Source organism: Aegilops tauschii, chromosome 7 (genome assembly GCF_002575655.3).
Source record: "Aegilops tauschii subsp. strangulata cultivar AL8/78 chromosome 7, Aet v6.0, whole genome shotgun sequence".
In the NCBI taxonomy this organism is placed as follows: Eukaryota; Viridiplantae; Streptophyta; class Magnoliopsida; order Poales; family Poaceae; genus Aegilops; species Aegilops tauschii.
In genome coordinates, this window is record NC_053041.3 from 407478751 (window position 1) to 407501847 (window position 23097).

The 23097-nt window shown below is 46.2% G+C and overlaps 2 protein-coding genes across 4 annotated transcripts; one reads left to right on the plus strand and one right to left on the minus strand.

Annotated features, from left to right (window-relative positions):
• The first annotated feature begins 213 nt into the window (after positions 1-213).
• LOC109742243 (heterogeneous nuclear ribonucleoprotein Q) lies at positions 214-3689 on the plus strand. Of its 3 annotated transcripts, XM_045232055.1 has the most exons (10): positions 280-360; positions 517-534; positions 672-1097; positions 1182-1298; positions 1375-1515; positions 1586-1777; positions 2514-2718; positions 2976-3133; positions 3216-3301; positions 3381-3689. In XM_045232055.1, exons 3-10 carry the CDS (start codon positions 687-689, stop codon positions 3487-3489), a joined length of 1419 nt encoding a protein of 472 aa, XP_045087990.1. In that variant the 5' UTR covers positions 280-360; positions 517-534; positions 672-686; the 3' UTR covers positions 3490-3689. The 3 variants fall into 3 exon arrangements, with proteins under 3 accessions (XP_020156920.1, XP_020156921.1, XP_045087990.1); XM_020301331.4 differs by lacking the exon at positions 517-534 and having other exon boundaries at positions 214-360; XM_020301332.4 differs by having other exon boundaries at positions 264-534.
• An 11996-nt stretch (positions 3690-15685) lies between these two features.
• Positions 15686-17664, minus strand: LOC109742248 (endoglucanase 19). The gene is made up of 2 exons (XM_020301335.4): positions 17367-17664; positions 15686-17283 (listed from the first exon to the last, which is right to left on the minus strand). The coding sequence occupies exons 1-2, from the start codon at positions 17574-17576 to the stop codon at positions 16009-16011; spliced, it is 1485 nt and encodes a 494-aa protein (XP_020156924.1). The 5' UTR covers positions 17577-17664; the 3' UTR covers positions 15686-16008.
• Positions 17665-23097: the final 5433 nt, after the last annotated feature.

Sequence of the window (23097 nt, forward strand, 5' to 3'; positions counted from 1 at the left end):
CAAGGATTCTTACATCATGTGAGACCTTGTGTAATTTTCACAAGGATTGAAATGCGCATCAAACCTTCTAATTTTCCTATTTCTGTCATCAAGAGATCCTGAAAACCCAATAAGCCATCTCAAGGTTTTAAACGGCCAATTCTCTGATTATTATTTTCACAATTTTCTTTTGCCGGTTATTACACCGTACCAAAAATCCAAGGGCAGTGCTGGCGAGCACTCCAAGCCCTAGCTATAAACACTCCCGAAAGCCCCCACATCCTACCCTCTCCGTTCACCGCGCGAGGCAGCGGCAGCAGCAGCTTCCCCCCCCCAAAGCCAGCCAGCCAAATTCCCCTACCCACACAACTCCACTCCCCAGTAAGCTTCGCCTCCTCCTCTGCTCCAATAATTCCTTCTACTCACATATATCGAAATCAAATCGAATCGAATCCTCTCGTCCTCCCACTACTACTGCTGCTAATCTTATACTACTGTTTACCTCTCGCATCATGCCGCGCTTTTCAATTTCCCTAGGTTTTTTCCGGGTCAAAGGTACCGATTTTCGATCCCCCGCCGTCAGATCCGTACCACGCGTGTTCGATTTGTATCTTCCACTGTGAATTCGTGCGGTTTTCTGCGGGATTTCGCGGGCGATACCTGATGGTTCGGGGATTTTCGTTTCTGTCTAGGGTTAGGGTTTTGGGATGTCGGATCGGCAGCCGTCGGAGGAACCGGAGGAGCAGGTGGACCTGGAGGGAGACGACGACGTCATGGACGACGAGGAAGGGTACCGCCGCCGCCGCCACGGTGGTGAGGACTCTGATGAGCCGGAGGAGGAGCCCGAGGAGCCTCAAATCGAGGTGGAGGGCGATGGCGACGGAGATGGCCGGGAGGAGGACGCCGGTATGGCGGTTGCCAGTGACGAACCTGCCGCGGCAAGTGGTGACGAGATGGAGAAGGGTGATGAGCCTGAGGACGAAGAAGAGAAGATGAAGTGGGAGGAGCTCCTCGCACTACCCCCGCAGGGCTCGGAGGTATTCGTCGGGGGCCTCCCCCGAGACACCACCGAGGAGGACCTCCGCGAGCTATGCGAGCCATTGGGCGAAATCTTTGAGGTGCTGAAAGCTAACAGCCTTCTCATATTGGTTATTTGCTTTGTAACATGGAGTATGTTATGTGATGTGTGCGATGGTTAACAGGTGAGGTTGATGAAGGATAAGGAAACAAAGGAAAACAAAGGATTTGCCTTTGTCACATTTACTGCCAAGGACGTGGCGCAGCGTGCTATCGAAGAACTGCATGACAAGGACCACAAGGTAGTATGTGTTATCTTTGCAGGATACTGTGGATAAGAGTGATTTCTGATCCATAACAATGGATACTTCTGTGCAGGGGAGAACACTGCGATGCTCATTGTCCCAGGCCAAGCACAGGTTATTTGTTGGCAATGTACCCAAAGGGTTGAGTGAGGATGAGCTGACGAGCATAATCAAAGGGAAGGGGCCAGGGGTCGTGAATATTGAGATGTTCAAGGTGCGGTTGTAATCTGTTCTTGTTTTGTGGTAGGGAGGTTCCAGATTTGCTAATAGAAACTGCCTTGCAGGATTTGCATGACCCAAGCCGTAACCGTGGGTTCCTCTTCGTTGAGTACTATAACCATGCTTGCGCAGATTATGCCAGGCAGAAATTGTCATCACCAGACTTTAAGGTTGATGGAAGCCAGTTGACTGTTAGCTGGGCTGAACCTAAGGGTTCATCATCGTCATCATCAGATTCTTCTTCATCTGCTGCTCAGGTAGACACTGCATGAAGAATTGAACTCTTAAGCATAGCATTGTATTTCAATGTACGTTGTGTAGCATTACAATCTGAAGCAGCGATCCTTATTAAGACCTGCTTATATTGATAGTTGGATTGACTAATTTAGTGACAGAAGTACCTTGCTTGTGTTTTTATGCTCTGCTATTTTCGATACACAAACAGAAGCCGCTTACAATGGAACTATGGGAGCATGGCTTATTTGGATCTTAATTTTAACGTTCTTACCGTACCATTTTTCACATTAAGGTTTACTGGAGCATAATTTTCCAAACAGATACTAGTATATTAGACGTGATTGATGTTTCCTGGTTCTTTTTGTGGCTTACAATAGCTATTCAAGTATTGTGCATTAGATTTGAATAATCCTCGCTCATAATTTGTTGTGCACAGAAAAAGAAAGTCATAACTGCAGTCTGACTTCATCTTATGTACATCTCGTCAGGAATCAGCAGCAACTTCTTTTTTTTTTTGCAGCATATGCAAGAAGTTGTTGATTGCACTAACATAATATCCTGACTTTGAAGTCATTTTTTCATTTACATCAGCCCAGCCTATGCAAACTCCATTCTGTGATGGATGAAATATCCATTATATTTAAGGCTGTATTGTCTTGTTATTTTTTGTTTTCATACCTATAATTTACATCCAGATTACTACATCGGATTTTGTTCAACTCTGCTGAACATCTGTAACACTTATTTTCTTCACAGGTGAAGACTATATATGTGAAGAACCTGCCGGAGAATGTTTCTAAAGAGAAAGTTAAGGATCTCTTTGAAGTTCATGGAGAGGTCACAAAAATTGTTTTACCGCCTGCTAAGGCCGGGCATAAGAGGGATTTTGGGTTTGTTCACTTTGCTGAAAGATCAAGTGCACTGAAGGCAGTTAAAGGAAGTGAAAAATACGAAATCGATGGTAATTTTTATCTTGTCATTTCATTATCAAATGAAGTTTAGTGTTGTAGCGTTAAGTTTGTCTTGTTGGATTCTGTTGACATGAATGAATGTAATGATTATGTGGGAGTACTAACAGTTCATGAGGAATTAGTTGTTGGTTTTAGATCTCAAGGAATATCTATCGTGGTAAAATTAGATTTGTTCTAGCATGAACTGCTACTCCTGAAAAATTGTTCAAGCAGTACCACGGTTAATTGGTGGCTGTCTGAAATACAGGGCAAGTGCTTGAAGTTTCCATGGCCAAACCTTTGAGTGATAAGAAACCTGACCACTCGTTCAAGCCTGGTGGAGCTCCCAGCTATCCTCTTCCACCTTATGGTGGCTACATGGGAGACCCATATGGTGCCTATGGTGGCGGCCCTGGATTCAACCAGGTAAGACATCACAAGTTAATAACTCATGTAGAGTACCATGCTATGTATTTCTTTGGCTTTACCCACATCCTTTTTTTTGCAGCCTATGATCTATGGTAGAGGACCAGCACCAGCTGGAATGAGGATGGTGCCGATGGTGCTCCCTGATGGTCGCCTTGGCTATGTTCTGTAAGACTTTTTTTCTGCATACTAGTGTCGATGCATACACATCTTCAGTTCCTTGACAACGTGTTACTAATGTTGATAGGCAACAACCTGGTGGAATGCCGCCTCCACCCCCTCCGCGACGTGGTGACCGGCGGGATGGCGGTGGCCGAGGTGGCGAAGGAAGCCACCGGCGTTATCGGCCCTACTAGTTTGTCCCTTGCCTTGCATTTTTCGTCGTGCTAGGTGATGGATTTGTTAACTTTGATGGAGTGCGTTTAGGAGCGTGTGTTGTTTTTGCCCTGTAAGACTTCTATAGCCTTAGACTTGGTACTCTTCTGTTTTGTTATTTGATAAACACCCGAGACGTGTACTGTTGCGCCGTCCTTTTCAATAACTTGTGTATCATGCAGTGCTCGTGACTTCAAAACAAAGTGCATCTCTTGCGTTCTAGTGGAACAGGCTGACAATTTATGTGATATGGATGTGCTCTAGTTATTGCACATTTAAGTGAGTGAATCAAGCATAAAGAGGAAAAGAAAAAAGAAAAGAAAAATATCCACACGAATCTCAGTGTAAGAACAATGACAAGGACTTAGATGTACAATACTTATGTGCTTTAGCAAAACTGATATAATAACCCCTCTAATGCATTGTACTCCATCTTATTGCTGTACATAAAAAAGATAAAGTTTAGAATGTTCTATTTGGGTCATCAGTCTTGAGATAAAGTTTAGGTGTTTTCTTTGTAAGTTGTGCTAAAGTTAAGGGCCTGTTTGTATCAGCGTTTTCGTTTGAAATACCTCCGTGTAAAAAATACAGAACTTTCGGAAAAAATACATGCCTCGGTTGGTCGTTCCGTTTCCGGCCAAAAATTGCTCATTAGCCGATAAGTTGCACCTGTAAAGAAAACACCTCCGTATTACTTCATTCCTAAGTATATGTTTTTTAGACATTTCAAATGAACAATAACATAAAAATGTACGTAGACATATTTTAAAATATAAATCTACTCATTTTGCTTCATATGTCGTCACTTGTTAAAATCTCTAAGAAAACTTATATTTGAGAATGGAGGAAGTATTTTACGCTCAATCCAAGTGCGGCCTAAGATACTTTTGGACAGAGGGAGTAGGAGTAGATGTACATTTAGTGTGTACTAACATTTTTTTGTATCTTTTTTTTAGAACAACGTTTTTCTAAATCTGATGTATGTACGATGTGTTATATTTATATTTTAATGTGTTTATTCACTCATTTCAGTTCACAAGTAGTCATACTAAAATATTCAAATCATCTTATAATAGTGCATGTGTATCATCAAAATCAGAACACTGGGCAAAGTTTCAAAACATATGATACTTCTCACACACTAAGGCGTTTCAGGAGTATTTTAGGCCCCTCCCAATGCTTCACCATATACAGGTGCTAAGGCTGCCAAGTAGGCATAAAACCTGATGTGACATGTTAATTAAAAAGGAGAGAGAGAATATTTTGATGACCTCATAAAGAAACGGTGTTAAGCACGTGACCTAGGTGAAAGGATAATTTTGAGTCTACAACTAATTAAATGAAGAAAGGTTAGCACCCAAAAACTTAGCACCCATGTATTGGAGACTTGAGTTGCTAAGCCATTTAATACACTTGGTTTTGTACAATGCTAGATGCCAGGGAGGTGCTTAGAAAAATAAACCGGGTTTTTTGAAGCACAGGTGCCTATTTCTACAGAAGAGACGCCTAGTTAAGCGTCTACCCTGTACAAATAAACACCAGTGCTTAAGAAAAACCTGGTTTATTTCTCCAAGCACCTCTCCTAAACACCTTGCATTGTACACCCCATCTAAGCATGTTGGCATTGGAAGAGGTCGTATCCCCTCGTTTAGTTTTGCATGTAGCTACTTCTCGGCTCTTTTTTCCATGCATGCATATCTCAAGTATTCCATACTCACGCATGCCGAATTGAATGATGTTATATCCTCATTTATTAAATAGAAATTAAAAGTTGATTGTGCATCAACACCATTGCATAAGCATCATTTATATTGCAAAGTAAGCGAGAGACAATTGACAAGTAGTGGAATCGTTGTTCTCATTGATTGGGTTTGTTACAATATATACATCCCGTAGGGACGCGACGATACAGAGGGACGCGAAGGGAGAGGCGTGTCGGTTGCCTGATGGCAACGGCATGGCAGTTAACAAGGGGAGATTCCCTTCCAATTAAACATGTGTGTTTAATTCTAACACCCCCCCTAATCTCCGCTTGTCCATGTAGTATCATCAACTCGAAAGAGTCTCCTCCAAAAACCCTGTGGGAAAAATATGAGTAGTGTAGAATATGTTGCTAAAACTCCTTCAAACCGAGTGGGAAAAATAAGGAGAAAATGATGCAACATATAATGGTTATTGTCTCTTTTAACTTAATACGAGAAAACTCACAGAGTTTAGAGGACAATAAATATGTCATATATACTATCTTAAAAAACCTGGTGGGGAAAACAGAAAGTATGACATATGATCTTATGTTGATATTACCTCATCAAAAACCTTTATAAGAACCTTTAAAGGAAACTCATGAAGGAAAAAAGAGTATAATATGATGCTTTGAACAGGAACAATTCAGGAAGGTACGCCCCCTAATTCTTGCAAATTCTGAAGCCATCACATACCAATTCCATGAATGTATTTCTGGAATGTAGAAGCTGGTAGAGACTTGGTGAACAAATCATTCATATGATTTGACTTGCAAGATATGCAATATAGCGATATTGCTTATTACGTAACCTGTTTGCATCCAGGCAACACAAGCAACATTATCTTTGAGATAATGGTTGATGGATGTAGCCAAGAGGTCTGTTTGGAAGACTCTTCATGAGAGGGCTACCACACCTAGTATGAACACTAAGCTTTTCTACGATCTGACATAGTGGGGATCTAATCGATGTATCCAATGATATCGGTGTTCACATTTCTGTGAAACTAAAAACCCAGGACAAGATGTTTGATGCCTTTGGAGATTTCGATAGATATTCTTGAGTTCCAACCAATTGTGTTTGGTGGATCCAATGGCATTATGGAACGTTGAGTCCCAATATCCTTTTTTCCATCATCTCTTGGTCTAAATAGATCTTTCTTTATGTCTAGAGAATAAACTACCATGAGAGTTATGGATGGATAAGATTTGTCCACAATGAATTTCTCCAATATATTATGGATATAGACAACATAGTATACCGTAATGTATGAATGAAGGTGCTCAAGTTGTAGTAACGAGCGGTATTTTGGTTTACCCAAATCCTTCATTTTAAACTCCGTCATTTAGATGATTACATGTGTCGTCATTGCAGACACACAAACATGGATAATCATCATTGTAGGAGTAATCCTTGTGAATAAGGAACTCACTACGTCGGTTGCACCAAATGTACCGACGATAATAATAAGTCATATGGTGACTTATTGAGTTTACACAATGTATGTTGCATTTTGTACTTCGATTCAGAATTGAGGTTCCATTGGGAACTATCTATATCTGAATCTAGTGATCTACATGGATATGTAATCACTACATCTATGAACTGCAGAGATAGATGATTTTGAACTGCCAATTATATAAGTTATCGGAATGAGATTCCACCTGTGGAGAATAGTTGGGTATCTGCGTGAACCCTTGTGCTACAATATTTGCTCTTTGTTTCACCACCTCGTTGTTCTCAATTCTATTTCCAGAAGAAAACTGGTGTAGGTATTGCTTATGAATACCTTCTCATTATTGAGCAAGATTATTTCTACCTAGATAGATTATACCCTTTGCTTGAGTTCAGTCCGAGTGTTGTTCACACTTTGCCATGGCCATGGTCTTTGGATCTGAATCACTTGAAAGGTTTTTTCAATCTAGTTGAGAAATGTATGTCGACAATTGTAGACTTCTGGTTATATGTTTCTCCAGAATCTATATATCAATATATAGTTGATGGAAATATCGTTACCCATAGTGACTGCTCGCGATTTCCCAATGCGATTGAGTCAGGTATTCCGATGTCCCGGTCATTTTGTGCACTATGACCTGGGTTGGTGGAGGTTTCCCGTCCACTGGGTGTATACTACCCATCAGGTGTCTGTCAACGTGAAGTTGACTTGCATTTACTGATTCACGGGCCTTGATATCCTTGCTTGCGAGAAGCTGAATCCTGATTACTATTGCCGTACTTCTCCCCCTGTTGCTTTGAATGGGGAGTTGAGTGGTTTTAGTTGGTACCTCCACTCTTTCCGACATAATTTTCAAGATTGTAGGATTGTATGACACCTTTATAGTCAGTAAATGAATCTGGCAGGTTATTTGCAATGTGTTGCAAATCTTCTGAACTCATGGTTCAGATCTTTGAGTACGTGGATTTGTGGCAGAAATGTGTTGAACATTCCACTAATTTCCTGGCATTCTTTATGGTACTTGAAATCTCCCCCTAATGCCTGGAAATGTTCCTCATTGAATCAGCATACTGGCCTTGAATAACTCCCCATGCGAGGAGCTTGAGGTATGACGGAAATATAGTTATTCCTCACATAGATCCCAGCTATATGTTGAGGGGCCAATGATGTATGCCGGGTGGTGATATCGGTATGCAACCGAATTACCGCAGATGGGAAATACTTGATAGATATCCATATATCAAAGATAGAGGGGAATAATATTATGCAGTTCTGTCATGAGCGTGTAAAACTGTATGACTCCAACGTAAAGTTGGTAAGTTGCAATTCCAAAATAAAGATAATGCGATGAGCTTAACTCTTCGGGTAAGATTCTACCAAACCATTTTGAGTCTAGACATTAGGACAAATTGCTAAACTTCAATCCAAGGGCCATAGAGAAGGCACTCAAGGAGAATTATGCAATGTTATCCATTCGATTTGCTTGAAATCGATGTCAGGATAATGAGCCAATGGTTTCGTGTGAATAAAGCACACACTTAAGACCATCATATAGATATGTCTTTTAGAACCATGGAATACCTGAATAGTCTAGTCAATGGATGGGAAGAGCCACTTACCTCAACTTGATGCATTCAAGGAGTTTGAGTGGTTCAGCGTAGACTTTAAGGTGTGCAAGCCTTAAAATTAGCTTCCCTGTGTCACTTGTAGTGCACATAAAATCCAAATGGTGTTAGAATTTAGCATCATAATAATCATAAACTATTGGAATTGCTAATAGTTGCGGTTTCAACCCAATGTCTCGATGACCAAGGCGAGTATGCCAAGTTTTTCATGTACAAGACATTTTGGAAAACTATCTTGGGCGCAACATGTGCTACGGGTTTTGTAGTATGTGTAGTACAATCCAGATGATACATGGAGAATGTGCTTGCCATATCCGTTGCATATGGTAAAGAGAATGTATTTCTCTTTCTTGTCAACATAAGTTTCTCTATGAAAACTATTTTAACGAATACCTCCATAGTTTAGTAGGGTACGAGTTAAACCTGGGAAGCAATAAAGCATCCCGACGTTACTCGAGTACCCACAGGGATAGTAAATGTGACTCGAGTTGAGCCAACAAATACCTCGTCGCGTCTAGGGATTTTAAAATATCTCCTTTCTCTCAATGAGAGTGGAAACATTGGACTTCCCTGAGTATAGAGTTTGTGGTGCATATGCCCACAAGGCACATATCATTTTTCATCGGACTGACTCCCGTAGAAATCTATATATAGACATGAAGATTCTCAAGAAAATCACTGTCGGATATATAGAATACATACAAATGAATTTGTATCAAAGTGCTGATACAATATATTGTGATATACAATATATGATGACAACAATACTTATGTTGTTGTTACAACATCGTAAATGGACATAAATTATATTGACCACTGAGGAGATTGAGAGACTGTTCATAGTCTCCAAACATGTCGGTTGAGACATATTCAACCATCACGTTCTCCATGCCCAAAGGGTCCCGTCACCTTCGGTGATGTCGGGGTTGAAGGTTGAAGTGAGCTTCAAACCTTTACTCTTGAGGTCCTTTGTATCACAGGGATTGCTAATACAGAATAAGCAGATGTTGATATCTGGATCGATATAATGCCTTATGATGCATAAGGCAACATTTTTATTCTGTTAGTGGTGTGACTCCAACCGTAGGTGAATCTGACAGGTCTTGAATTCCACACATTATCCCACGAGACACAAGAGCAATCATGATGTTCATGGCCCAGGTAGGGCAGTGGTGGCCAGTGAAGGCGAATGCCTCAAATTCTCTAGCCATCGGTTACCAAAGATAATTAATTTACTATCAGTAAATTAAATACCATCATGGTTACCGTTGTAATGAATATTGCAAAATTAATGGATATTTCAAGAACTTAGCTTGAAACCATTAGTGTGAATCTCAAATTGCTAAGTATGTCACTTTAAAGATAATCTCCAAAATGGAGTAATCTCGCAGCACTAGGGAGTATAATCTGATGAAATCAATAGATACTCACTCGTAATGCCTTATGTCACAACATAGTAACATATGTGGGAGAGCACTTTGTAAAGCAATCATAATGTCAAAATGACAAAATGTAGGCTTTAACAGTAGTCATTGATAATCTGCGTAGGCAGTAGATCTATACGACTATCTTGTGATCTCAAGCATCAATTTGAAGAAATCACCTTGAATTTTGCATCCGTGTTTGCAAGAAATTGAAAATCTCAATTGCAAATAGACGTATTAATCTCGACATGTGGTTATCATGGAAATAAATACATCATAGAAATATTCCGGAATACCTCGCACTCAACGGAGAAACCTTGCAAGAGATTAAAAAAATCTCAATTGCAAATTGTGGATGTATAATTTCAACACGTAGGACATGGAAATATATCACATCACACATATGTTCTGGAATATAAGTTACTAGACAAAAAAAATACTGAAACTGAAATAAACAGGTCTAAAACAGTGACTAGAAGTGATGTTAGTCACACTGGTCTACTCCCTCCGTTCCTAAATATTTGTCTTTCTAGAGGTTTCAAATGGTGACTACATACGGAACAAAATGAGTGAATCTACACTCTAAAATATGTCTATATACATCCGAATGTGGTGACCATTTGAAATCTCTAGAAAGACAGATATTTAGGAACGGAGGGAGTAGATGCTAATCTGCTGAAACAAATGTGCAAATAAGCAAAACGTGGCATGCTATGCTGGATGCCTAAATTCCCAGCGCATGCATATGGCCACGTAAGGCAGCCTCGGCCTGGTCAAACCGAGTAGATAAGGGAGAGTGACTAGATGAAATAAACAGGTCTACGGATTCCCGAGTCACTTCAATCCCAAATCCAGAGCGGAGACCGGCGGAGACCCCCCAGTGCCGGCTGACCGGCCGTATCACCGATGAGAAGATCTCCTGCCGCGCTCGTCCTGGAGGAGGAGCCACCGCGGAGGTGGGTGCCGGGTGCGACGCCGTTGTAGGCGCCATCCGCGAGCGTGAGCACCGCTGCTGCGCGGCTGGAGCGGCTGCTCGACTGCGGACTCTCCAGCGGGACGGCGGGGACGGCAGGCGCGACGGCCCGACAGTGTCCGCATCGACAACCACATCGCTGGCTTCGGCTTCAACAACCGCAGGGGTTGGAGACGGCAGCGCCGCGGCCTCGTCGTCGTCGTCGATTATGACGACCTCGATCGGCTGGCCGGTGCTCAAGTCCTGGCGCGGTGGTCGATGGCGGCCATGGTGCGGCCGTAAAACCTCTCCGCGAGGCTGCTTCGGCCCGCGTTGGCGTCGGCGTGTTCTGCGAGCGCCACGGGCACGAAGCCAGGGGGCCGCGACACGGGTGCAGGACAGGCGCGCGCAAGGGCGCGGCTGAGCGCGGCGCGGCCATGGGCAGGAGGGCGCGCAGACGGGCGGCCGGGCACGGGGGCGCGTCGCAGCGCGGAGGCCGTGGTCTGGGGCGCGGCGTGGAGGGCGCGAGTCCGGCGGCGCGGCAGTGTGGCGGCCGAGCGGACGGGCGCGACCGAGGCGCGGGGCGGCCCGCGCGGCCAGATGGCGATGGCGCGAGGCATGCAGGTCCACATCTCAGCACCGCAGGCCCCCCGTCAGACCAAGATCTGATGCATCTCGCTCTATCCGTCGCCGGTCAGCAATCCACACAGAAAGTGCTAGATTGGCTATTCCATGGCAGCACAGCAAGCATGCAAGCATGGGCACGATCTGGCGCAGGGCGCGGCTGGGGAGGCCGGGGAGCAGCGCCGACGCGGCCAGGAACGGCCACGGCGTGGGCGGGCGTGGCCACGGCTGGCGACGAGGGTGCGAGGCGCGAAGTTTTGAGGCTGCCGCTTGGAAGCGTTTTCGCCGGGCTGATGGCCGCCGCGGTAGCAGGCGCCACCACGCCGAACCGAGGGCTGCGGTCGTTGAACTCGCGAGCGAGCGAGGTCGTAGCCAGGCGCCGATAGAATCGCTCTGCCGGGAGCGTGCTGATAACGTATTGCAAAGTAAGCGAGAGACAATTAACAAGTAGTGGAATCGTTGTTCTCATTGATTGGGTTTATTACAATATATACATCCCGTAGGGACGCGACGATACAGAGGGCGAAGGGAGAGGCGTGTCGGTTGCCATCAGGCATGGCAGTTAACAAGGGGAGATTCCCTTCCAATTAAACATGTGTGTTTAATTCTAACAATTTGCTTAAGAGCAATGCTAGACGCAGGGGCTAACTAAATTGGACCAATAGAATTGAAGATTAGGGAAGGCTGGGTCTCCCCCGGCTAAAAATCAGGTGGGGGAGAAAGATTAGTTAGTTGAAGATCGTGTAAAACGCCCGTAACACGTCCGTGTGTGCAGTACTCCCTCTGTTTCTTTTTAGTTCGCATATAAGATTTGGTCAAAATCAAACTTTGCAACGTTTGACTAGCTTTGTAGGAAAGGATATGAACTATTCAGTCCCTGGATGTAAAGGCAGAAACCACGCTTCTGCCAGTCGCGGAGCTTCATGCCAAGCTGGACGCGGAATTGAGGCTGAAAGAACTTCTTAGGGAAGAAGAGTTGAAGTGGGCGTTGCGGGCCAAGGTCCGGAGAGTAGTCCAGGGGGACGCGGACATTGAATTTTTTCACATGATTGCTAATGGTAAGCATCGAAAGAAGAGGATTTTTCAGCTTGAGCAAGATGAGGGTACAATTGTAGGACAGGAGAACCTAAAATTGTACATTACTGAGTTCTATAAGCAGTTGTTTGGCCCTCCAGAAAATAACTGTGTGTCTCTGGATGAGTCCAGGGTTGAGGATGTTCCTCAGCTCACAGTTGTGGAGAATGATGTTCTGACGGCTCCTTTTACCGAGAAAGAGGTATTTGAGGCCGTTTCACAAATGGAAAATAACAAAGCGCCGGGCCCAGATGGATTTCCAGCAGAGTTTTATAAGAAATGTTGGTTTATCATTAAAGGAGATTTGTTGCCTTTGTTCAATGATCTGTTTGCTGGGCAGCTTCATCTTTTTCAGCTAAATTTTGGAACGATCACCCTTCTTCCTAAGAAAACAGAGGCTGTGAGAATTGAGCAATTCAGGCCAATCTGTCTTCTTAATGTTAGTTTCAAAAATTTCACCAAGGTCGGGACCAATAGGCTCTCACAGATCGCGCATGCTGTTGTGCAGCCTACCCAAACTGCCTTCATGCCGGACAGGAACATCCTTGAGGGTGTTGTGGTCCTACATGAAACGCTCCATGAAATCCACACGAAAAAGCTGGATGGGGTTGTTTTCAAAGTGGATTTCGAAAAAGCGTATGACAAAGTCAAATGGCCTTTCCTTCAACAGGCTTTACACATGAAGGGTTTTGATGAGGCCTGGCGACGCCAGGTAGAATCCTTTACGCAAAAAGGTAGTGTTGGAATTAAAGTAAATGATGATATAGGTCATTATTTTCAGACACACAAAGGCCTGAGGCAAGGAGATCCAATGTCCCCTATATTGTTCAACATTGTAGTCGATATGTTGGCCATTCTCATAGGCAGGGCAAAGAACGCCGGTCAGGTAGGTGGCTTGGTGCCCAACCTAGTTGATGGGGGTGTGTCCATTTTGCAGTACGCTGATGATACAATCATCTTCATGGAGCATGACTTGGCAAAAGCGAGAAACATGAAGCTGGTGTTGTGTTTATTTGAACAATTATCCGGTTTAAAGATTAACTTTCATAAAAGCGAGTTGTTCTGCTTTGGTAGAGCCAAGGAGGAACAAGAGGCTTATAGGCAATTGTTTGGTTGTGAATTAGGGGCTTTACCTTTTACTTACCTAGGTATACCCGTTCATCATCGTAAGCTCACGAACAGAGAGTGGAAATGTATCGAAGATCGGTTCGAAAAGAAACTTAGTTGCTGGAAGGGCAAACTTCTGTCTTATGGAGGCCGGTTAATTCTTATTAATTCGGTGCTCACAAGTTTGCCGATGTTCCTCCTATCTTTCTTTGAGGTTCCAGTTGGGGTTAGGAAAAGGCTGGACTTCTATCGGTCAAGATTTTTTTGGCAGAGTGATGATCTTAAGAGAAAGTATAGACTCGCCAAGTGGGATATTATTTGTCGTCCCAAGGATCAGGGGGGTTGGGTATCGAGAATCTTGAGGTCAAGAACAGATGCCTGCTTAGTAAGTGGCTATATAAGTTATCAGTTGGGACTGATGCGACTTGGGCACAGATACTTCGTAACAAGTATCTGCAATCCAAAACTTTGTCACAGGTGACAGTGAGACCAACTGATTCGCCATTTTGGAAGGGGCTTATGAGAGTTAAGACAGCCTTCTTTAATAGAACAAAGTTTATAGTCGGCGATGGTAACGATACTCGCTTCTGGGAGGACACTTGGCTTGGTGAGACACCTTTGGCATTACAGTACCCAACTCTGTATCGTATTGTGCATCGCCGTGATGCGCTTGTGGCAACGATTATGCAGGCCACCCCACTTAATATTCAGTTTAGGAGGGTGCTTGTTGGTAATAGATGGGAAGCTTGGCTTCATGTGGTGCGTAGACTGATGGAGGTTCAGCTACAGCACCAGCCCGATCAGTTGTGTTGGAAACTTACTAGGTCTGGACAATTTACCGTTAAATCGATGTACATCGATGTTATTAACTCGAGTGTCATTCCTAACTCCAAACATGTTTGGAAAGTCAAAGTTCCTTTAAAAATCAAAGTGTTTATGTGGTTTGTCCATAAACAGGTCATTCTAACAAAGGACAACTTGGTTAAGCGCAATTGGACAGGATCTACTAGGTGTAGTTTCTGTGATCGGGATGAAACCATTAAGCATCTATTCTTTGAGTGCCCGTTGGCAAGAATTTTGTGGCGCTCAGTGCAAATTGCTTTTAACATTACTCCTCCGAGTCCGGTCGGGTCGTTATTTGGAACGTGGCTGGATGGGATAGAGTCCGTTACAGCTAGACACATTCGTGTAGGAGTTTGTGCGTTGTTATGGGCAATTTGGAATTGCATAAATAATTTGGCTTTTAACAGAATAACTACTATTCATTTTTTGCAGGTTGTATTCCGTGCTACGGCGTTGATCCGTATGTGGTCCCTACTCACTCCGACGGAGGCCAGGGAGCGTTTGGTTACTGGATCTGTCCGGTGGGAGATGGTAGCGCGGGATATATTCAACCGGTTTGGATGGTGGTCATGTAATAGGATAGGCAATTAGTTTTCCTACCTTTATTACTGCCAGCCGGTTGTGGCTTTATGGCCTTTTTTTGTTTTCGTGTCGAGGTCTATGTGAGCTCGACGTTGCTTTCTTTTACGACTATTCGACATTGTTGAACCTATTTTATTTATCTAAGTGGCCGTATGCATCCACCTGATGCAGAGGCCGGGGAGTCCCCCTTTTTCAAAAAAAGGAAAGGATATGAACATTCACACTATGAAATCAATATTATTAGATACATGATGAAATTAATTTTCATAATATATAACTTCGATATTGTAGACGTTGATATATTTTTCTACAAAATTTGACTCTGACCAAATCTTATATGCAGACTAAACAGAAACGGAGGGAGTATTATTGTTTGTTTAATCGTGAAATTGCGAATAACTCAAAACCTCCTAAAATGCTGTAAAATGCACCAAGAAAATAAATGCACTAATGTATGCCCTTCAGAAATCTTGAAATATTTATCATAGTTTCCCCTGTATGTTAGAAGCCCCCCTGTAACTTCTCATGAACTTTTAATGTACAAAACTCCCCAAATGATTTTCAACTCTCAATAACAATTAAATGATAGACCAAAGTTCTATTAAATTGAGAGAATTTCTCGTTGTGAAATATCTTGACTAGCATTCCAATAATATTAGGAAGCTGCAATAAAATTTTCATTAATTTTGGAAATACAAATAACATACTTGTAGTTTAAACCCCAATTTAAATCAAAGATGAGTTACAGTTATAAATTATAAGTCACAAGATAATATTTTATTTGGACTTAAAATAATTTCATCAAGCCAAGTATTTTTTGGTAGATTTAGACCTCACTAATATACTTTGATAATTGGCACCTAGCAGTTCAGGCAGATAGCAAGAAAGCCTGCATACGACGCGACACGATACGATTACCAGCGAGCCAAATACAATACGGGCGCAGGTGACGGGGGAGCTCAGCTCACACAGCTTCTGCTGTCTGCCATGGTGCTCCCGCTCTGTCACATGCCAATCGGATCCACACACACGTCACACGTGACACACTACACGGGAACGCACACCCCCTAGCTACTTCCTGGTGGTTCCGGCAAAGAAGGCGAGGGCGCCGACGAGCGGCGCATTGATGTAGGTGGCGGGCTCGGACTGCGCGTAGTTGCCGCGGTCGTCGTCGAAGCCGTCCCTCGAGTCCGGCCCGCCCAGCACGGCGCCCACGAGCACGTTCGGGTTGGCCGCGCCGGCGTGCAGGTACTGGAACCCGGCGTCGCAGCCGATGCGGCCCGGGTGCGCGCGCACCGACGGCATGGACGCGCCCCGGTGGTGCGCGCGCTCCGGGTAGCGCGCCCCGAACCCGACCATGTACGACCTCCCCGCCGGGTTCTTCCCCAGGATGTAGTCCACCTGCCGCTTCGCCAGCGCCACCAGGTCGGCCGGCGACACGACGCCGCCGCCGCATGACACGGTGGCGCCGCTGGACTTGAGGTACTTGGAGTAGGCGAGCAGCAGGAACGTCGCCGTCGTCACGTACTGCATGTTGCTCTCGCCCTCCTTGTAGATGAGCCCTCCCGGCGTGTACTGGCCAGCCTGGAAGCTGCTCGTCCCGGGGACGAGCGAGCAGATGTAGCTGTCGGAGTGAGCCTTGTAGAGCTGCAGCCCCTGCAGCTTGCGCCGCAGGAACCCCCTGGAGAGCAGCACCTTGGTGCCGACCCTCTTGTCGTCCCAGCTGAAGGAGTAGTCGTCGTCGCCGGCGCCGAGCTGCATGCCGTACGCCTCCACGTACGTCATGTACGACGCGTTGTTTGACGCGCGGTGCAGCCACGACGCCGCCCACAGGAGCTCGTCGTGGTAGCCCGAGTAGGAGCAGTAGAACGGGCAGACCTCGGAGCTGAGGGAGTCGCTGTAGGAGCCGCGGTGCCGGTCGGCGAAGTCGAACACCTCCATGGCGGCGTGGAGCAGGCGGGAGGCGTAGGCGGGGTCGGAGCGGCGGAACGCGATCGAGGACGCTGCCAGCGCCGCGGCCGTTTCGCCGGCGACGTCGGAGCCCGGTTTGTTGGCGTCGACGCGGTAGACGCTGCGGGGCGTGTCCATGTCCTCCGGCCGCTCCCAGCATGCGTGGTCGCGTCCCGGCTCGCCGACCTGGACATAGAGCGCGCCGGGGGTGGCAGTGGCGGCCTTGAGGAGGTAGTCGGCGCCCCAGCGCACGGCGGCCCTGGCGTTTGGCAGCTCGGCGCCCATGAACTTGCCGAAGTCGGCGACGCTCCAGGCCAGCATCGTCGTCGAGAAGGCCATCGGCAGCCCGAACTTGAGGTTGTCGCCCGCGTCGTAGTACCCGCCGACCAGATCCACCTGAAAGCACACACGGCGAGGTCAATGCCGGACCCGGACCCGGTGACTCACACACACGAACAACGGAGCGAGAAAAAGCGTACATTGTACTGCGCGCCGTCGGCGAGGCCGGAGTCGGCGCGCCACGGCATGCGGTTGCCGGGGGGCAGCTTGCCGGAGCGCTGGCCCTCGAAGAAGATGATGGACTTGGCGAGCGCGTCTGCGTAGTTGAACGCCGCTGCCATGCTCGGAGCGAGCAGCAGCAGGTGGAGCACCGCCACAGTGGCGACCAGGCTGCCTCTGCTCGGCCCCATTGCTCTCTCAGCTCGGTGCAGGGACAGGGCAGCTAGAGGGAGCTTGTGGGGCTACTGCTGTACTGCTTGCTTACTTGGTGCGACCAGATGAGAGACCGGTCCTATATATAGATGTGGCGGTTAAGTTAGTTTGCAGTTGTACGTATCATCGATTTGCTGCGAGAAATGGGGAGGTTGGAGCGGGAGACAAGGCAAGCAGGAGTTCAGAAAGAAAAGCCAAACGAAATTAAGCTTTGACTAGCTTGCTTGCCCCTCTGCCTTCAGGCTCTGAGTTCAGTGTATTATTTTCACCAATCTTGCTTCATCCAAGAGAATTCAAAAATAATTTTCACTCCTTTATGAGCAAATTCGGAGATAAGATCGTTCGTCTCTTGTGAGCAAAATCAGCCGGCAGTTTTGCGAAGTAAAACACCGACCTTTCTGTTTGTTTTTGTTCCCTGATTCTTATTTCAGCTGGTCTGCGTGCCGTGACGACATGATCAACAGTCTCCTTTTATTTTTTTGCCTTTTCTTTTGGGATTGACCGGAGTCTCGCCATGGAAAGCTGAGGCACAGAGCCACCGGCCATTGCGCATCAAAAGCGACCGTGCGTAGTACATCCTGATGCTTCTCGCAGGATACCGCGGATGGCCGGCCAGTCTTTGGGGTACGTAGCTAGCTAGGCCATCGGCGGCCGGTCACTTTTCTCGGAGCAAAGCAAAAGCACGCGGCTGCCTGCTCTCCGGCTTCCCCGTTCCACGGCCCATCAGTTGGCGGTTACAGTCTCCTTTCTTTCTTTCTTCTCAGCGTGAATGCTTTGCTTGGCCTACGGCCGGCTCGGCATGGACCATGGGGTTCCAACCATCTCTCTTGCCACATGCAGGGTAGAGGCGAGAAGGCATGATCACTGTTAGTTGCAGGCTTGCAATGCAGCCACACCAAAACATGGATCATTCATGTGGGATGGGCCTGCGTACGCCGCCTAATGATGCCCCCCAATTCGCAAGCATGTCTCCAACTTGCTTTTTGCACTTGACTATAGTACTAGTACTAGCATACTCCGTACCTTACCCGGGACTTGGAGTGGCAAAACTGCGGCAATGCCATTATGAAAAACTAATCGCGGTGTTCTCCTAGATGTTGCTTGTGTTAACAGCTCCCGGAGCTCGAGGCAGACGCGCTTCTTCATGTCCTGGGAACCCGTCGCTTGTCACCTTCTTTATAACTCCGTTTCCCTGTGTCCAGCTTCCAAGCGCAGAGCAGGAAATGGTGACAAATTTGACAAATTTAACCTGTGGACGAAATCAAATTACAGAATGAATTGCCCGTGAAACTATTTCATGCGGCTGACTTTTTGTGTGACGTCCGACACGAATGCGCCACACTACATTGTGCAACGACTCATAGATAGGCGCTACACGCCTGGCCGGCGTTGCACCTCAGACTGCCTAAAAATAGTTAAGTCATTGGGCAGAGCCTAAGAGCTAGGCGCTGCACTGTATAGTGTGGCGCCTAACTCTCAGGCGCTGCACTAGTGGTTGCACTAGAAAATGAAGCAACCACTAGTGCAACCCCTAGAAATTAGGCGCTACATTGTATAGTGTGGCGCCTAGCTCTCAGGCGATGCACACTGACTTAGTAATTTTCGGATTACACGGGTGCGACGCTGGCCAGGCGTGTAGCGCCTATCTGTGAGGCGTTGCATAGTATAGTGTGGCGTCTTCGTGTCGGGCGTCACACAAAAAGGTCAGCCACGTGAAATAGTTTTACGGATAATTCATTCTGTGATTTGATTTCGTTCATAGATCAAATTTGTCAATTTTGCCGGAAAGGGTCTTCGGCTGTGACTGCAAGGAGTGCAGTGTAGCATGAAACTTTGGATCCACTGACTGTAGGTCGCGTGACCAAGCGCGCGTGAGAGAGAGAAGAGAAGAACGGAAATGGGAGGTCAAGGTCAAGTGGTGAAAACTGACTGACACGGGCTAGCGTGCGTTGCGTGCAGCGGAAAGTTGTGCAGCAGCGGTAGCTATAAAGCCTACTAGCAGTAGCTCGCGTGCATGCCTTCGTCACGGTTCACGGGAACAAGGCTTCAGTCAGAGAATCCAAGACACGACGTACTATGGGCTTTGATATGGCGTATCCCTCTTCTTTCATATCGTATCCGCACAGCTCTTCCCCGCTGTGGAAAGAAGCTGGCTTGCCAAACACTTGTGAAAATGAACAGATTTGACTTTTCTCAAAAACTTCAGCACAAAATGAAGGCAGTCTATTTTTTTTCATAAACTCGTCCTTTTTGCATGATGCCCCCGGCTAGGGCACCATGCTAGATATCATGACGCCTTGGCCTGGGACGCTATGCTTCATGGCAGGGCAGCTACGTACATCAAGGGCGTCGTCCTGTTTGACATGACACCCAGGCCATAGTGTCAATGCTATGTAGCCCAGGACGCCATGAATAAGTGTCATTTTGTGAAATATTTTAAGATCTGGTTCATTTTGTGCTGAAGTTTCTAAGACAAATTTACTAGCACATATGCCCATGTGTTGCAACAGGGGAGAAAAATAAAGTTATGTCCAAGCACAATGTCTCACATCGTGGGATTTACTACGAAGAACATGCTAGTTGTCCCATCCATCAAAACGTTAAACAGCGCAACATCACCTGATGATAGGAAGGCGCACGCCAAGTTCTTGAAAAAAATTGCACGCATTAATCTAACATCTCTATACTTAGTCGTGCTTGTAATCTCCCATGGAATTCCTACAATCCCTCATTTAATTATGCTTCATGCAAAGTTTAAATAGCAAGTCATTTAAATGAATATCCTATTCATCCCACGATCAATCTTTGCTTTAACTAGATAATTGTTAGTGTGTTGCACTCAAAAACTTGTTAAGATTTTTACCCATGACTACACCAATCCTTCATCATCATACAAGCCGGCACCGGAGGGCGACTTGGCCGGCGGAAGAAGGGGAACGGGCGGACGACGGGTGAGGTAGCAAGGACGTTGTTCCTGACGGTGATGGGGGATGGGGGTGACGAGCATGGACTCTGTGGCAGCACCGGCATATGAGATGGCGAGGCAGGAACGAGAAGGTGGTGGGACGAGCCATAAGAGGAAGACGAGCTCCGGGTCAAGGAAGAGTTCATGGTCATCGCCTCGGCGGGGATCGCGGGCATGGAAACCCTAAAAGATGGTGCGGGGATGGATGCGGGAGGAGGGAGAGAGACAAGTAGGTCATCACTCGCCAGGGCTCGGGGAGGGGGAGGGGTGTTACCGAGGATGAAGCGTTCTTCTCTCGAGATGGTAGTTGGGTCACAATTAGACAGAATTTGAGGGTCTAAATCAGGTGCTAAACGAAATGAACTAAGAAAACACATATGCATACCACTAGGCAAAGCTCGCCAAACGGGCCGGCCCGACACAGTACGACCCAACCCGTTGTAATCGTGCCTGGCACGGCCCACAATGGCACGATTATTAGTCGAGCCATACCGTGTCGGCCCGCGTGCTGCCTCTTCTAGCTCAAGAACGACCCAGGAGCTATGCGGGCCGGCCGGGAGGCATGCCAGGCCCGCTGGCTCGCCAGGTTGTTGGCCTGCTAGGCTGTTTTTTGGGCCGATTTTGGCCTATCGGGCTGATCTTTATGCCATGTATATATATAAAATCTAAAAAAGTAAATGGCGCGTGCCGTGCTGGCCCCCTTGTGCCCAGCCTTTTGGCCTAGGCACGACCCAATGCGTGTTGCGTGCCTAGCACATCCTGATTAGAACGTGCTGGGCCTGGCCCATCACGTGCCATGCTAGCATGCCAGGCCCGACCCGTTTGGCCAGCTGTGCCACTTGGTGGGTCGGGACTGGGGTTCATCCCATGTACTCTATAGTAGTTGCATATCAGGATTTTTTGCACTCATGGATGAACTTGTGAATTTTATCCAGAATCCGAGCACATTTTATTCAGAATCTGGTCACATTTCCCCATGTACTCTAGTTGCAATCAAGGTTTTTTTTGCACCAACAAAGAAATGGGTTGGGACTGGGGATCGTCCTCAAGATCGATGGAATGCGCGCGCGATGGTGGGGCGGGTGCATTCTTTGGAGACTAGAACCAAAGTTACTAGGCAGTCAAGTTCTTGTAGGATGTAGTTCGTTACTGGACTTCTAGTGGACGGTTGTGCGGTGTGGTTGATCGGTGTACGGAGCAAATCCAACACCGGGAAAGAAGAACCGGCAAACCAAATTAACCAGACTAGCTAGGGGCTGAGGGAGGGTGTGTGCCGAAAAGAACAAGCGATCGATGCGTTTACTGTTCGGGTCATTCATCCAATGCCTACGCGGCTGGAAGTGATATCCAGTCCGCCAAGCATCGCACGGAGATCCAGCCGCGGGTGGCATCGTGTTGTGCGTAGCTTAGGCGGCGACCGGGATCAGCAGCAGGAGGATCACCGCAACCATCTCGTACAATAGCTAGGGGTATACTTAAGATTTTTCTCGAGTAGGTGGGCGATGGCCCCCTCTGGCCCCATGAAGCTCCGCCACTGGAAAGCAACATCTTGTGTGGGTGGACGCAATGCCAAGAATGGACGTACTGCATGACCCCACTATGACTACACTTCTTGCCTTGGTGAAAATTGCCACCTCGTGTCCACATGGGGAGGCTGATGCGTCTCCGTCTTATCTATAATTTTTTATTGTTTCATGCCAATATTCTACAACTTTCACATACTTTTGGCAACATTTTGTATTATTTTTGGGACTAAGATATTGATCCAGTGCCCAGTGCTAGTGATGACCCACAAGTATACGGGATCAATCGTAGTCCTTTTGATAAGTAAGAGTGTCAAACCCAACGAGGAGCAGAAGGAAATGACAAGCGATTTTCAACAAGGTATTCTCTGCAAGCACTGAAATTATCGGTAACAGATAGTTGTGTGATAATATAATTCGTAACGGGTAACAAGTAACAAAAGTAACTAAGGTGCAGCAAGGTGGCTCAATCCTTTTTGTAGCAAAGGACAAGCCTGGACGAACTCTTATATAATACGAAGCGCTCCCAGAGACACATGGGAATTACTGTCAAGTTAGTTTTCATCATGCTCATATGATTCACGTTTGTTACTTTGATATTTTGATATGTGGGTGGATCGGTGCTTGGGTGATGTCCTTACTTGGACAAGCCTCCCACTTATGATTAACCACTCTCGCAAGCATCCACAACTACTAAAGAAGAATTAAGATAAATCTAACCATAGCATGAAACATGTGGATCCAAATCAGCCCCTAACGAAGCAACATATAAACTAGGGTTTAAGCTTCTGTCACTCTAGCAACCCATCATCTACTTATTACTTCCCAATGCCTTCCCCTAGGCCCAAATCACGGTGAAGTGTCATGTAGTCGACATTCACATAACACCACTAGAGGAGAGACAACATAAATCTCATCAAAATATCGAAACAATACCAAATTCACATGATTACTTATAACAAGACTTCTCCCATGTCCTCATAAACAAACGTAACTACTCACAAAGCATAT

Coding starts and splice junctions, on each gene's coding strand:
- LOC109742243 (XM_020301331.4), top strand. CDS start 687: ATGTCGGATCGGCAGCCGTCGGAGGAACCGGAGGAGCAGGTGGACCTG. Junction 1,098..1,181: donor CATTGGGCGAAATCTTTGAG/GTGCTGAAAGCT, acceptor GATGGTTAACAG/GTGAGGTTGATGAAGGATAA. Junction 1,778..2,513: donor CTTCTTCATCTGCTGCTCAG/GTAGACACTGCA, acceptor TTTTCTTCACAG/GTGAAGACTATATATGTGAA.
- LOC109742248 (XM_020301335.4), bottom strand. CDS start 17,576: ATGGGGCCGAGCAGAGGCAGCCTGGTCGCCACTGTGGCGGTGCTCCAC. Junction 17,284..17,366: donor CCGACGGCGCGCAGTACAAT/GTACGCTTTTTC, acceptor GTGTGCTTTCAG/GTGGATCTGGTCGGCGGGTA.